The 15180-nt window shown below is 41.7% G+C and overlaps 1 protein-coding gene across 7 annotated transcripts in view; it reads right to left on the reverse strand.

Annotated features, from left to right (window-relative positions):
- add3a (adducin 3 (gamma) a) overlaps positions 1-15180 on the reverse strand; it is a 92943-nt gene that overhangs the window by 3447 nt on the left and 74316 nt on the right. For 6 of the 7 annotated variants that reach the window (XM_020586547.1, XM_020586545.1, XM_020586548.1 and 3 more), the window contains 12 exons: positions 14643-14781; positions 13808-13959; positions 13411-13491; positions 11698-11847; positions 11434-11577; positions 10829-10927; positions 9618-9794; positions 8106-8363; positions 7341-7445; positions 7006-7092; positions 4643-4766; positions 1525-1617 (listed from right to left, as the gene is read on the reverse strand). In XM_020586547.1, coding sequence (XP_020442203.1) covers positions 1525-1617; positions 4643-4766; positions 7006-7092; positions 7341-7445; positions 8106-8363; positions 9618-9794; positions 10829-10927; positions 11434-11577; positions 11698-11847; positions 13411-13491; positions 13808-13959; positions 14643-14781 — 1609 coding nt within the window. The remainder of the gene's footprint in view (positions 1-1524; positions 1618-4642; positions 4767-7005; positions 7093-7340; positions 7446-8105; positions 8364-9617; positions 9795-10828; positions 10928-11433; positions 11578-11697; positions 11848-13410; positions 13492-13807; positions 13960-14642; positions 14782-15180) is intronic. The other variant, XM_020586549.1, reaches the window with a different exon arrangement.

The raw sequence follows: 15180 nt of genomic DNA on the forward strand, positions 1-15180 counted from the left end.
AGCAAAGGCAAGAGAGAAGCAAAGGCGCTCTTATTGTTGTGAACTTGTTTTGACAATACTATTCAATGGTCTGTATAAGGACACCTGAAAATCTAAGAATTAGCTAGCCCAAAACAAAACAACAAACACAGCATCTGTAATCTGCATTCCTTTAAAGACAATGGGAGATATTTAATAAACTTGTAAATTACTATCACGTAGCAAAATATTGGGGCTCATCAATTTTTTGATTTAGCAGAATATTTGCCAGCCAGCAGTGTTCATTTGAATACAGACCACTTATAAGAACCTGGTCCCTTTTTAGCGCACGTGTGAACTGACAGGGGAGTACAGAACACTTAAGTTAGCATAATTTTGAACGACAGTCTCCTGGCCTGCTTTCTCCTGACGGTAAATTTCAGCCACAGTTCACTCTGTCACAGCGGTGGTTGATCAGAGGCTGAGGGTAAAATTTCCCTTCTCTCCTCCCTCATTTTGCATCCCTGAAGGGGAATGTTTTAAAACACACTGCCTGTGATTAAGCTTGCAAATTCCTGCAATGCTGCTTTTGTTTTTTTTTCTGTTTCTCCGGTGCACAAGCCCCATGGAGACTCCTTAGTAAATATGAACACAGGCAATTTCACTGTTTAGCACTGAAAACAGAGTTGCAAGACCTTTGTAAAATTCCACCATAGTTTAACATTTTGGAAGAAATATTCTTTCTGAGGGTTAGATGAGACTGATGTCTGAGCATTGAGGACAGAGGTGGAGCCAGGAAGGTATTAGCTTAGTTTAGCATAAAAACAGGAAAGCTGTCATAAAACACTTTGAAAAACAGTTTGTGTAAGAATTTAACAACATGATAGAACCAATCAATCTGTAAGTTTTATACATAAGCGCTAGAAAGCGTATTTTTGCTTCCAGTCTTTATGCTAAGCTAGGCTAATGTCTGCTGGTTCTAGACATGAGAGTGGTATTATCTTCTTGTCTAACTTTGCACAATTAAGTAAATAATGGTAGTTTAGAAATAATCCTGAATTTGGTCTTTTCTAGCATTAAAAAAGTTTGGATCTTAGATGTCGCTAAATTCACCAACAAGGAGTATAAGCAAAAGAAGAGCTTTGCCCTGTTGATGGACACCTATCTCAAAGCAGTGCTTATAATAAAAGGAATAAAAAATGAATCTGTATATCGTTAAATTCATAAAAAAGAAATGGACGCTTTGAACAGACAATGTGACAGAAGTAAGTGCTTCAAAACTTTGGGTGGGTAAAGACATTTTCCTAACCAACAACAGCAAGACATTTAAACAAAGGACTTTAAATATGAACTGTTGAAGATTCATTAATTTACACTGTGAATGAAATATGATTAGTGCAGTACAAACATGTCACACAGATCAGCAGTTCAGGCAGTGCACACTGAGCTCATTCAGTTAAACTTACACTCTCATGCACACGCATCTGATCTCAGACACACACAGTAAAGACAGTGAAGGTCATTCTGAAAAGTGTCTCTCACTCTCTCTGGGTAAGCGTGTGATACCTTCTTTAGCAGGACTGCTTTGCGGGGACTGGGTGAAAGACAGAGACTGAGAGAGAGTGGAGCCGTCATCTGGGGTTAGCTCGTGCTCGCCATCTGCAGGGAGGGTGGGAACAAGGGAGGGTGAGGAATGGACGGCAGGATCGCAGGGTGATGCAGGGGATTGAAGTAGTGTGACAACAACAGGGGTGGTGAGCAGGATGAGAGGTTGGGAGAGTTGAGGGATTTGGGATGAAGGGTCAGAAGGGGTGAGGAAGTGGGGGGTTAGAGAGATTAGTGGTAACACACATGTTAGAATCAGGCCATGCACAGATGCTTTCCCACAAAAATGTCAAAATCCTCGTCTGCTGGGTGTCAGGCTCTTTTACTTCCATCCTGGTGAACGAGTGTGCAGCACTGTGACACTTTGTTGATCCTTAATATCCCAGCGACCAACCAGTGCAACCTTGTGCAACACACTAACGCACAACAAGCTACAAAACCCTTCAGGCACTTTAATGCAGAGGAAGGAGATTAGAAGCTAGAGCTGGGCACTGCTAACAATAACTTTCTGTTTTCTATGTGAAGATGGTCTTTTGTGGTGTAATGCATAACACTGGAACACATCTAACTGAAATATGATTTCATTTGTGAATTCAATATGAGATTTTACAATAATGTGCTATATCATGATACAGTTTCTACTGAGACTTAATGTTGTTTTTATAATATTGTGGAACCGATAAGCAATATCTGGGTGCAATGGTGGAAGAAATACTCTGATTTGTTAATTAGGTTAAATATCCCTACTACAGTCCTGCACTCAAAATGTTACTTAAGTAAAGTATAAACATATTAGCATCAAAAAAACTTTAAGTACCAAAAGTACTCATTATGCAGAACGGCACATTTCATATTAATGTATATCCTATTATTAGAGTATAATTACAAATGCATTATTGTGAACATCACATTTATGCGGCTGTTAAAGGTAGAGCTAATGTTAACTTCCTTTCTTATAATTTGAAGTACTTTACATAATGCTGAGTACTTTGTGAATTTCCCGCCAGGGCTCAATTAAGTCTTATGATTTTACTGTACATCTAAAATCTAACTAGTAATGCAGGGGGGAAAAACTGACTGAGCACTTGGCTAGGTGCATCTATTCCATGACAAAAACTGTTTATAGAAGCTTTTGCAACAGCACAGTTCAGAATTAGTAGCTATATTATTTTTTAACATAGACTCGTGTGAATGAATTACATTAACATATCTCTTTAACACGTTCATTAGTGCATTCAGTTTGCTGATGTGTCACAGCCATTCACAGCTCCTTCCTGCACAATGTATACAAGGTGACTGCAGTAAAAGTACAGTATATTCTGTATGTGTGCTGTGCAGATAAAACAAAAAGCTGAGCTCTAAAAAATGAATGCAGTTTAAACTCAGCACTTTTTAAGTGTAGTGGATTCTGCACGAGTCTTGTCAGGTTAAAAATAACTCAAATAAATATGCACCTAATGTAGGTGATGCTCAGCTGCATGCATGTTAGCACTTCTGTCTCAAATTACATCAGATTTGAGATTTAAAATTTGAGATAATCACATCTTTCTTTACACCATCATCATATAAAAGTGGACTGATTCTACTGATCACAGGTTTGAACTGCATCAGTGTGTGTGAGTGCATGTGGAGCCCAGGCATGTATCAGGCCATTCCAGACGGTCTCCAGCTTGTATCCAGATTGGTCACCGGGGACTCACGGGGCTGTGGGGGCAACAGTGTCATAGCAACGGGCTCCACTCATGTGGCAGGTGTGAAGACCTGCTGTCTGTTCACTCTGCCATCTTAGTCACTCATTTCATACACACACAAGAGCATTTGGACCGTTCCATAAATATGCACGAACAAGAGCATGCTCATGTACATGCACATATACAGTGATCTGCAGAATGAGGACTAGTGCACAACTATTGATTTCTCCCCTGTCTCTGTGAAAGGCAGTGGGACACAGGGCTGATATGATTACCGCTGACTATCCTGTGTGTGAGCAGACAAAAGGTCAACACAAATGAAGGCATCAGTGGAGTCTGTGGGGAAAACCCTTCATGTCAAAAGGTATATACAGTAGGTGTGTGTGTGTGTGTGTGTGTGTGATTCTAGGCAGTGTGTTAGAATATGGGAAAGCCTACTGGGACTGCTGCTAAGGAGACAGTGCTACAGACCTGTTGTATGGGCGCTTTTGTAACAGCAAAACTGCTGAGAGAGATGAGCAGCACAGAACAAACTCAAGATGTACAGTAATCAATATGCACGTTATGTTTTGAGGAGAAGGCACAGATTTGTAAACGCAGAACAAGTTTTAAATCCTTATTTGAATTGATTTGATTTATTTGAAGCTCAGCTGAAGTCAATTCTGAAGAGTTCAAAATGTCAGGTGGAGCTTGTTAACGACTGTTCAGGATGTGTCTTTTCTACGTTTGAAAGTCTTATGGAGCACTTTAGGAAGCAGATTGACAAAAGGTAGAGGGCCAAGAAGTGACATTTCCTGCTTTTCTTTGCATAGAATCTTGGTCAAATCCTATATTGATATCTAATGATAAAAGTCTGATGCACAAAGATCCCTCAGATCAACAATATTTTCAATGTATAGTAAGAATAAAAAACAATTCATGAACTATTGCTCCACTGCAGTTGCTTTCTGCCAATAAACACACCCACATCATGTCGGCTGATAACTGCTGATATATCAGTTGTGCTCCAATACACATTGCAAAAACTGACAGCACTCGTCTTGGAAGACAGCAAACGCCTGCTGCTTCCTCAGACCCGGTGACACGGTTCCTCTTGATGGCCCAAACTAATCTCTGCGAGCAAACTGTGACTTATAGAATGATTACTGATCAGACTTGTTTTAAACCTGATAAATATTTTGTTGTTAAATGAACCTTCAGATTTAATTGTTTGCTGCAGACATAAAGGGACAAACCTTTGGCTGTTGTGTGCACGGTCCATATGTCTCTCTGTGTGACTTGGCTCTTATGGTGTTGGTAAGTTGAACATTTGCAAGTTTAGTCCACACACCTATGAACATTTATTAATTCATGGACTAGTGTGTATGAGTTTACAGTGTGTGTCGTACCACTGAGGCTCAGATGCCCCCTCTCCACGTTCTTGCGGTACTCCTCCAGGTCCTTCTCTGACAGCTCACTGAAGGGGTTGGGGGGCAGGGGAGCCATCTGCTCCTCCTCTGTGGGCACGTATGGCTGGGGAAGACACAGAGAGAGGGGTGAGCACACACACACACACACACACACACACACGCACATGTGCATAGCAGCAAAGTAGACACACATAGATACAAAAAAGATGTATGCACCAGTGCATAAATTCAAGGAAAAATAAACAGTCGACACTCTCCCTCTTTACACACTCACACCCTGACTTAAACACACACACAAAAACACTGTATACCTTGGCTTACACACTCACTTTGTCAGAGTTGGACAATCATTCTCTACTAAGTAATTAAGACTTCTCATACTAAAGTGTTGACCGCAACACACAGAACTTCACACCGGATTTCTGATCCACTTGCAAACATCTTCAGGACAGACTGGAGAACACAAACACAGCAAATGCATGGCACACGGACTACATTTATGTACGAGTGCCGTCGTACTGTACCCACAAAACGTGTCACACACATGCAAGGGGGAAAAAGGCCATGTGTAACACGTCTGCTTGTATTTGTGTGTAACAATATGCCCTGAGGCCTGTCACACTTCAGCGATTCACACACGAGAACAACAAAGAAGAGCAAAAAAAGGAATGACATAAATTATTTCTGTATCAACCATAAAACACAACTGTAACAAACACAGTTTGTGTTTTCTTTTTGAAACAAGGAAAAAGGTGTCAAATAAATTCATAAAAAACAAGAATCAATAAATAAATGGAAAACCGAAAGCAGTTTTGGATAATTACCAGAAGGTTCGTCTGATCACAAAACCATCAGCATCAAAACGTCTAAATTAGACTTTCTTAAACTTTGATATTTCCTACGTGTTGGCTACTTCTTTTTTCATTATTTGCTTTCTTCCAAAGTGCCATTATCAACATACTAGTCTGTTCTGCCTTTGCAAAATGTGCCCGTTTGCCTCCACCTAGTGACTAAGGGTTGTCATTAAACCGGTCACACACTCTGCTGAATACAAGGACGGAGCATCGTCACAGGTTTTTTCACTTGTCTGACCGATGACGTCTCATCTCATGACTGTGTGGGCGCTCACAGCCACCATTTGAATGACATCTTCTCAGCTCTCTGAACTCAATGCCTGGTGCAGCAAAGCACAGTCACCTCAGGTGATATCCAGCACAGCTCTACCAAACTGCAATCTGAGGAGGGGTGTAACCAGCCAGGATCACTGAAAACACCATTGAGTTATTTGTTAGTAAACAACTAAGCAGGGAAACCTGTATTTCTCTGCTCTTGTTTCAGTGCACTAGAGTAACCGAGTGGCTCGACCAGTTCGTGTCCATAAACAGATGTATATTAGACTTTTTATTTGAAGGAACTGCCAAAATCCTGAAATCTAAATATGAAGTAAATGTTTCTCACCACAAATAAACCTACTGAACAGAAGCTGCTGATGTTTATCATAGGAGTGAATGTGAATTCTTTCTGTTATTACACTCCTAAAACCTATTCTGAATTGTCTTCATCACTAGAGAACCCTGTTTTTCTGGGAGTCCACATTGAGGAGGATTTGACCTGGAGTGTCAATATCTCTGAGCTGCTGAACAAGGCCCAGCAGAGACTGCACTTTCTGAGAGTGCTCAGAAAGGATAACATCAGTCAGAGACTGCTGGTGTCCTTTTATCGGTGCTCAATAGAGAGCATATTAACGTGCTGCATGTGTGTGTGGTACACCAGCTGTCCAGGGGTTCAGAGGAACTCGCTCCAGAGAGTCATTAACACGGCCCAGAAGATTGTCAGCTGCCCTCTCCCTACATTGGAAGAACTACACAGTTATCAATTAAGACGAGGACAAGTAGATTCAAAACCAGCTTCTACCCGTCAGCGATAACTAGACCCAATTCAGCTAAACTAACCTGATGTGAGATATTCCCACTCAGGGAATACTCATTTATAGTTTTTAGCGCAACAAGGTTTGTGCAATTGATGAGTGTGAGAAGGTATGGTGGTGTGTTTGTTTTTTATTATTTATTATTTTATTATTGTGTGTGTATATTAGTGTGTGATTGCCACACCGACTAGATGGCTTTTTAATTTCGTTGTACTGGATACAATGACAATAAAGATATTCTTCTTCTTTAGTGTACTTATTCTTGAACTGGTGCCTCGTACAACAGGAAACAAAACAGTTTCCTTTCAGTTTCTAATTTCTTACTCAGCTCCAGTATTTCTTAATAAAAATCTGCAATCATGCCTGTGTTTTTGTTATTTCTTTATGTAAGTGGCTGAGCCTAGCTCATTCTCACCCGTCGTGGTTCATCAACAGGGATGCCTGCAAGATGCTGGGAACGTGGCCCGGATGATATCATATCAAACCGGTTCTGCTCTCTGATCTGTAACAGGACAAAAGCCACAGTGATGTGTCACAAGGAAGTTGTTTTAACCTAAGCTAATAACAATTCAGATCTCACTTGTTAAAGGCTGAATTGTAAAAATAAATCACTTCCTGGCTCACATCTTTACACTGTCACACTTATCATTATGTATTGTCCCTCTGCACAACACTGCCACATGATGCTGACGTCTTCACACATAACAGTCACTCATGCTGAGCGAGAGGAACTAGTTACTGTAGACTCACTTTGTTCCTCTTCTCCAGCACCTCACTGGGGTCTGTGTTGAGAGGGACAAACTGGTTGGGGTCCTCGATCCGGATTGGGGTTCCCGTCTCCTCCGCCTTCATCCACTGTAGAACAAAGGACAGTGAGATCAAAACTATCTGCCCATACAAACAGCAATCAAAAACCAGGCACAGTCAGATGAGACATCATTTGAATCATTTAATTACCACTGATCATAAAATAAAACAAGATGCTTCACTTTGTACTGATGGATACTATAGTAAATTATCTGTTTTTCCATCTATCTAGTCTACATTTTGTATTAAATACATTGGGTTGTAAACAGTGGGAGTTGAAAGATGCTGCAGAGTTGCTTTATGGGAATTGTATGAACCACCGTTAATAGGGATTAAAAGCTGGAATATTCCAGAGACCCAGCTTTGTGGAAGAGTAACACCTGATCACCAGAGCCTTGTAATCAATGTGTTTCGCCAGTAGGTGGCGATATAATATCAAGTTTAAAACACTAGGACACAAGGCCAAACTCACACAACACAGGAATGACTGAGAATGAACTGAAGGACAAGTCAGAGCATGAAGTATTCTCTTATACCAGTATATAAATACAGATTTAAATGTAAACACATGCAGTTTGTAAATAACCCCCAGAAGGACCCCCCCCTCTCCCCAAATAACTCTTCAAAGATGTAAAGTGGAGCTTCATGGTTTTAGAGAGGTGTAATAATTGGAATGTTGACTCGTCTTGTCTGCTACCCACTGCTCACCGTGGTTGTCCGGATGTTGTAGCGCTCCTCTCCGCCGTCCACGCTGACCTTGGTGTAGCTGTTGGGCGAGTTGAGCCAGCGTGTCTTGTCCCTCTGCTGTCGCGGCTGCAGGAACTTGAATGGCAGCCGTGTGGCACCGTCATCCCCGTCCTCCTCAAACATAAATGCGGAGACGGTGGCGGGGATCTCCACATCGCTCTTGTGCCTCGGCTTCTCCCGGACGATGGGGTGCCTGTAGGTGTGACCTGTCCTGTAGCCCTGCAGCAGGATGCAAGATCACACACCTACAGTCTGTTTTCTTTGATCTGACATGGTTCGCTTTGTTTAGGGTCACAACGCCAAGGAAACAAAGCCACTCTGTCCCACAGGAAGCTAATTCATACATTTGTACTTGCCTGTTTTGTGGTTATGTCTTTCCTAGTTTGTCTTCTGTTCCAACAGTATCCTATTTACTCCATGAGGATCAGTAAATGTTCTTAGATAAGAGCTCATTATAGCTCACAAAGTTTTAATGCAGGTTTTCATTTTTATACCAAGAGAGGCTGAGCTAAAAGAACAAACGAGTGTTTATTCTATCGCTTTTCCTTCCTGTAAAGCTGTTTGGGCTGCCAGAGTCAGTCAAATGGAAAATATAGAAACAGTGCTGTGTCTGCAGGGTTTCTGGCAGCACAGAGGGCCGAGTCAAAAAGTCATTTCCTGTCTGACCCCCTCTCCTCTTTATCCTCATCTTTCCTTTCCTCTCCCCCCTCTCTCTGTCGCTGTCCTCTCACATGGTTTGACTGTTTATGAGGCTTTTTTACAGCTTGACAGTGACGTTCCTTTCTTTTCCATTTTTCCTTTTCATCTCAGGCCCATGGTCAAAGTTGACTGTTCAACATCATCGCCCTTTCTCTCCAGAAACAGTGAGCTAAGCTGGCAGGCTCTTCTTCCTGCAACATCCTGCTTTACACTGAGATACTTGCATTTCTATGTTGTTCGTTAAAGGAGACTGAGAGTGGAACTACCTTTCATTCTTTGCTCTTGTTTTTATCACTCTGCCTGGGTCTTGAATTGAAACACAGAACTTATCTGATACAAAAGCTGTGTTTATGAAGTATGAGAGTAAAGAGGGATGACAGGAAAGCAGGGGAGTCTTGACAGGCGGGGAGGCAATGATTCATTGAGCAGGAGAGATGGAAGGGAGGGAAATGGAGAAAGATGAAACGTGTGGGATGTGAGAGAGGGAGACAGAAAATAAGAGAAGCTCAGACAGAAAGAAAGTGAAGGGACACGTGTACGTTTACTAAATCAACCTAAAGAGGCTTGTCCAACTGTTTTCACAATGATGCAAAAATGCTAAATTATTATTTTTGTACACTGTGTCCTACATAACAACTTTAACAGCTACCAGTATTTTACATGGATTTTCTATTAACACAGTTCAGGTTTCTGTAGGTGGCGCTCCTGTCTAACCCTGTTCACACAGAAGTGAAGTGAACCTGATCTTCTCAGTTTAGAGTTGCGTGCACTCACCAGATTATCCAGCATCCTCATCAGAGACTCAAACTCCAACTCCCCAGTCTTCCACTTAAACTGGCCAGCCATGTTGATAGTAGCCGGTGTGGCGACGTCAAACACTCTGGATTTGTACTTTTCTGGGTCCAGAATGATCAGGTTGTCCACGCTGCCAGCACATGAAATGGCGTTCACCTGTCCACATGGTAAGAGACCACAGCAAGTGAGCTTCTACTGGTGACTGCTGTAGCTCAAAACAGACAGAGAGGCCTTTTTATCACCAAACATCTGGCACGCTGGATGATTCACCCAATATGAGAAAACATATGAACAAACTTCCTGACAATTAGCGCACACAAAAAAATGTGATTTGTAGGTTACCCCTCAATCTAAAGTTACCACAGCACCAAGGAACATACAGTACATGGCACACAACAAACATGGTCGGGGGATTTATTTATAAAAATTAAGCTGGCCTTTGCAGGAAGGATTAATGTTTTCTTTTACTTGACCAGGGGGAGTATCAGGAGAATTGGTATGCCTGTTACAGCGAGGGACACAGCCTCATTTCTAAAATCCATCATCTCTAAGTGAACACAAAGGGAAGGGTGAAGAATCAGAGAAATCTCACCCATAACAACACAAACTTTATGAGTTTACACATCATGACATCTATTGTAGCTCTGCTGCCGTACAGCACCAGTGACTACATGTATCATGTTTAAAAGTATAATAACTGTACATCTGCTGATACAAACACAGCAGTCCCTTCATCAGTATCTCACCTTATGTACCCAATACTGTATGTTGAACTGACTTCAAACTGGATGCTATTTAAATATATGATTCATATGATAATGTAAATATAATTTTTCAAATGTCTGAACTGTCCATTTTTTTTACAACAGTTTAGTCAAGTTTGTATTTGTTGCTTTGGTCCAACATCAGCAGCAACACATCAGCTCTTTACTCCCATCACACTTCTGATGTATGTAGCCAACAGTTCCACAAGCCAAGAGACCCATATGACTTATGAAGTCAGAGTAGGGATATGTAAAAGCAGTAGCAGAGGGATTAGCTCTACATGGAAAACTGCCACCTTGCTCGTCTAATACATGTCCAGGGGAAACTGAGTGGTGCTGAAATGTGTTGGGTGGCCAAAACAGCACCAGTTAGCTAGTGTGTATGTGTGTGTGTGTGTGTGTGTGTGTGTGTGTGTGTAGGCCTACCTGGATTTCACAGGCGTAATGGGCACAGTAGATGTAGTGAAATGCTTCTTCAATGGTCTCCCCGAGAGCAACCACGCCATGATTCCTCAGCACCAAAACCTGGAAAACACACACAGAAATAATGATTTGAAACAGCACAACAGCCAAATCAGAGGCATAAGCTTTTGCTTTTATTTTGACTGTATAATTATATTATAGGCCCTTAAATAATAAGCAACCCCCAAAGCATTTCTGGTTCCTTGTATCAACACTCACTCAGGTGGTGAAGCACACTCAGGGACAAGAATGAGAAGGTACAGAAGGCAACCTGTGCACGATAGAAATTTCACCAGGATGCGCTGGTTTGACTGTCTAGATACTGTCATATGATGTGTTAGTGAGTTTCCAAGCTGCTGCTATACAGATTTTACTGCCTTTAGATAGAAGTGTTCCCAGTCTAGCGCAGCGGCTGCTGGCAGTAGGTGTAACAAACTTTTCCTTAATTTTCAACACTCGGCAAAAGATTGAAAAAATGTATTGCCCAAAATGTCGAAGTATATCTTTAAGACTGATGAGAACGGCCCAGCAGGAAGACCCTGCTCCGTGTTTTGTCTCGATTCTTCTACCTTCGCAGTAGGCCCCAAGGCTTTCTGCAGCTCTCTGCGCTCCTCCTGCTCATCCAGGCTGCCCTGGTAGTTGTAGTAGGCGATATCACCTAGGATCAGTGCCTCCTGGGAAATGGGCAGGATACCACACTTCATAGATGACACCTAAGGCAAGAGAAAGGTGGGAAGAAGGCAGCAAAGACAAATGAGAGATAACTGACAGACATATTACAGGTATTTCATCATCTGCGGGTTTGAAATCTGGTTGATGTAAAGTGAACTCACAGCAGCCGTGGCAGGAGTGTGCACGTGTATGACACAGCGGATGTCTGGACGCATGGAGTAGATGGCAGCGTGAGGGCTGAACCCTACAGGGTCGATCCTCAGGTTGGTGGAGCCTTGTTCAATAACATCTCCGATGATGTTGACCTTCACCTGTGGAGGCGAGAAGAGCAATGAGAGTCTGCGGAAGTCTCCAGGACTTCTGCTTTGGATGTGAAACTGGGGAGTGTAAAGCTCTAAGTGTTTTTACCCCAGCCCTTTTTGTTTTTCTAAACTGGATGAAAAACACAGGCTGTACGCGCTTACTGAAAAGTTGCCGGCACCATTATCTAGACGGCTCTTCTAAGAGGAGAGGAGGAGAGATAAACCTCTGACTAAGAAGACATAAACACAAGTCAAAATCAATGAGCATGATGACAGAAATCACATTACAGCAACTCCTACTCTCCAAGAAATGAACTGGAGCATTACCAAGAAACATTATAGAGTTGGGGAGTGGACATGATGTCCTTTTACTTTAAGAACTTCATTACCAGGTAGTAGTTATTATATTACATGACAAGAGAGAAGAGCTGTTGAGGGAGAGATGATAGTAGAGATCTGGAGGGAAGAGAGTTGGATAAGCAGTGAAGAAGAGAATAAAAACAAATAAGTGAAAAGAGAGACTGTGGCATAAACCGTGAAGATGTCAGCCCTCGAGGTAAAACCTAATTGAACGTGAAAACATAGCTCTGCCTCCAGCTGTTTTACAAAATCAATGTAGCTGCATGTTGTCCTGTGATACAAACCACACACCAGCAGCTCAGAGGAAAAGGTATCCATCATGTAGTCTGACGCTAATAACATACACCTGTTCAGCTTAATTCTGCAGGATATCAAATCTGATAAAATACTCTTTTGTCTGGCAGTAAAGACATGCTTCTACTGGAGAAACATTACATGGCTCAGGGTGCTCTTTCTTCATGGGGGGGTTTGTTTGGTTTTTATATAGAACTACAGTACAAAATAATAAAAAAATCACAGTTACTTCTGAGACCAGTTTTCATAATTATTTTCATTTAGATTTTCCATTTAACAGTAATTAATAGAAAATACATTAATTTTTCATCAACGTGCGCTTTTTGAACTGAAACTAAAGACAAACAACCTGAACCACAGGCAATATTTACTGATTTACCACAGGAAAGCAGCAGGATGAGAGAATGTACTGTCTGGTCTGATTAGTGTCACAAGGAGAAGAGCCAATGACACTAAACATGACAAACACTCAGAGATAGTGGGGGGTGTTGTCCTTTGTGCCTATGAAGAACAAAACACTGAAATACTGTTTATCCCCTATTTTGCCCTTCATACAACTCAAGGACATAAATGACTGGTTAAGCTAAGTGGAAAAGCATTAACCCTGTCCACTGAGTGCTGCTGGCAAACACACATACACACACACAGCAACACTGACAGACATTTACAACCTGTTATTTGTTTCAGCCTAACCAAGTGATCACTGAAGTTAAAGCTAAGACTTCAATTCTATTTCAAAATAGCCTTTGCTACAAAGCTACACAGCACAAAAAAAATAATTTATCTCCAAACCTTTAATATTTGACTTGTTACAATCTAACTTAAATTTTAAATGAAAGGAAAGGTTTCCATCCAGTTAAGAGAAGTTACCTCTCCTTTTTTGTTTTAGGTATTTCTACAGCTACTCATTTTTCTTACTAGGTTTGATGCAGATGCCTCAGCGAATGACAGCCCTCTGGGGATGATGAGGATGTGGTCTTGCTCTTTACTGACTCGGCTCTAAGAAAAAAAAAAAGGAGTCCAATTAATTTTCTGTTATGGAATTAAACAAACTGAAAAATACCAGGAGAACAAAGCTTTGTAAAAACTGCTTTCATATCAATGAACAAGCAGATGATGGCGGTAGCTGTCATTTCATTGGTTTCCTGAACTTAATCCAGAAGAGAAAGAAGAAACACAACAACTATAACAACAATGGTGGATGGCTAAATTAATCAGAGCATGCTCTGTCTATTCATAGAGCACAACTGTCAACACTTTTAAGAACTCCTGGTTCAGCTCTAAATCCAGTGGTGATCTTTCTGCGGTGCCTTACTGTGATATAAGAGTTGCCAAAGTGTGCCCAGCTGAACAGGTCCACAAGTCTGTAGAGGCTGGCCAGTTTACAGCGCGTCAGCTTCTCGCCTTTCACCATCGAGGTGGAGTCCACTCCGTACATGTCGTTGATGGGAGTGACCATCCCCAGACCTAAAAGTCACAAGCAGCAATCAAAGGGAAAAATAGAATACACTCTTCAAAAATGTGTGATTATCATCTCCTTGTCTACAAATTAGCTTCTATCATGCATAAACACAGTCATGATGAGGATACTTCTATCCTTCTATCTTGACAACGGCAGTGACAGCCACACAGGACCATTATCCAGCATCTGTATTCCTATCTAATAATGTTCCTGTCACACCTGGCTCCATCTCTGCAACTGAGTTAGCATTTTTACACTAATGATTCCCTCACTTTGAACTCTATGGGTTTTTGATTGGATGTCTGGAATAAGGTCTGTGGTTAACACAAGTCCAAAACATTTTCACATTTTATTCTATGAAGTAAAATACATGAGTAAACATGAGCTTTTACATGTCTTAAAAAGGGCGGTTGCTAACAAGTGGCTAAACGAGAGTACAGAGGCTGTCTGGGATATTAACCATGAAACAGACTTCACATATGGACTCCTGGACAGAAATCACAATCTGAAAGCTTAAGAGAAATATGCACAGCTCTTCCAGAGATTTAAGCCCTTAAGCACACAGATGCTGTGCTTTGTTTTTCAGTGCGAGTCAAAGTGGTTGCACCCTGGGCATCGGAGGCATGTTCTGGTAAACGCTAGTGTCTGTAGTCCTTGGGTAACGGGCTGCAGCGCTGTGAGTACTCACTGAGAGGGGAGGTGTTGAAACCAGCCACTGAGCTAGCCATGAAGAAGTCAGCGATCTGTCTGAGGGCCAACAGGCCAGTGGGATTGTTTCCCTTTCGCTGCTGCTCCTGGATCAAACTCTCCAACTCCTCCTTGAAGGCCTGAGAGACAGGAAATAGATAGGAAATAATTTGACAGTGAGATGAGGAGAAGCACTAAGCACTTATACAGTATGTAGGAAACATAACCCTCAGATTTCCCTAAATTCTGTAAAATGAAAAGGATTACTGTTCTTTTTACTGATGTTATCAAGTAGAAAAATGGACAACATGCCTTTACTATAACATTTAACATTGACACACTGATGAAGCCTTTGAGAACTTTACTTTAAATCTGAGTTGAAAATGGAACTTCAGGTATAAACTTTCTTGAACAGTATCCATCCATCCATTTTCTTCCGCTTATCCGGGGCCGGGTCGCGGGGGCAGCAGTCTAAGCAAAGATGCCCGGACCTCCCTCTCTCCAGACACTTCCTCCAGCTCCTCCGGGGGAATGCCCAG

This window comes from Monopterus albus, unplaced genomic scaffold (assembly GCF_001952655.1).
Source record: "Monopterus albus unplaced genomic scaffold, M_albus_1.0 scaffold412.1, whole genome shotgun sequence".
In the NCBI taxonomy this organism is placed as follows: domain Eukaryota; kingdom Metazoa; phylum Chordata; class Actinopteri; order Synbranchiformes; family Synbranchidae; genus Monopterus; species Monopterus albus.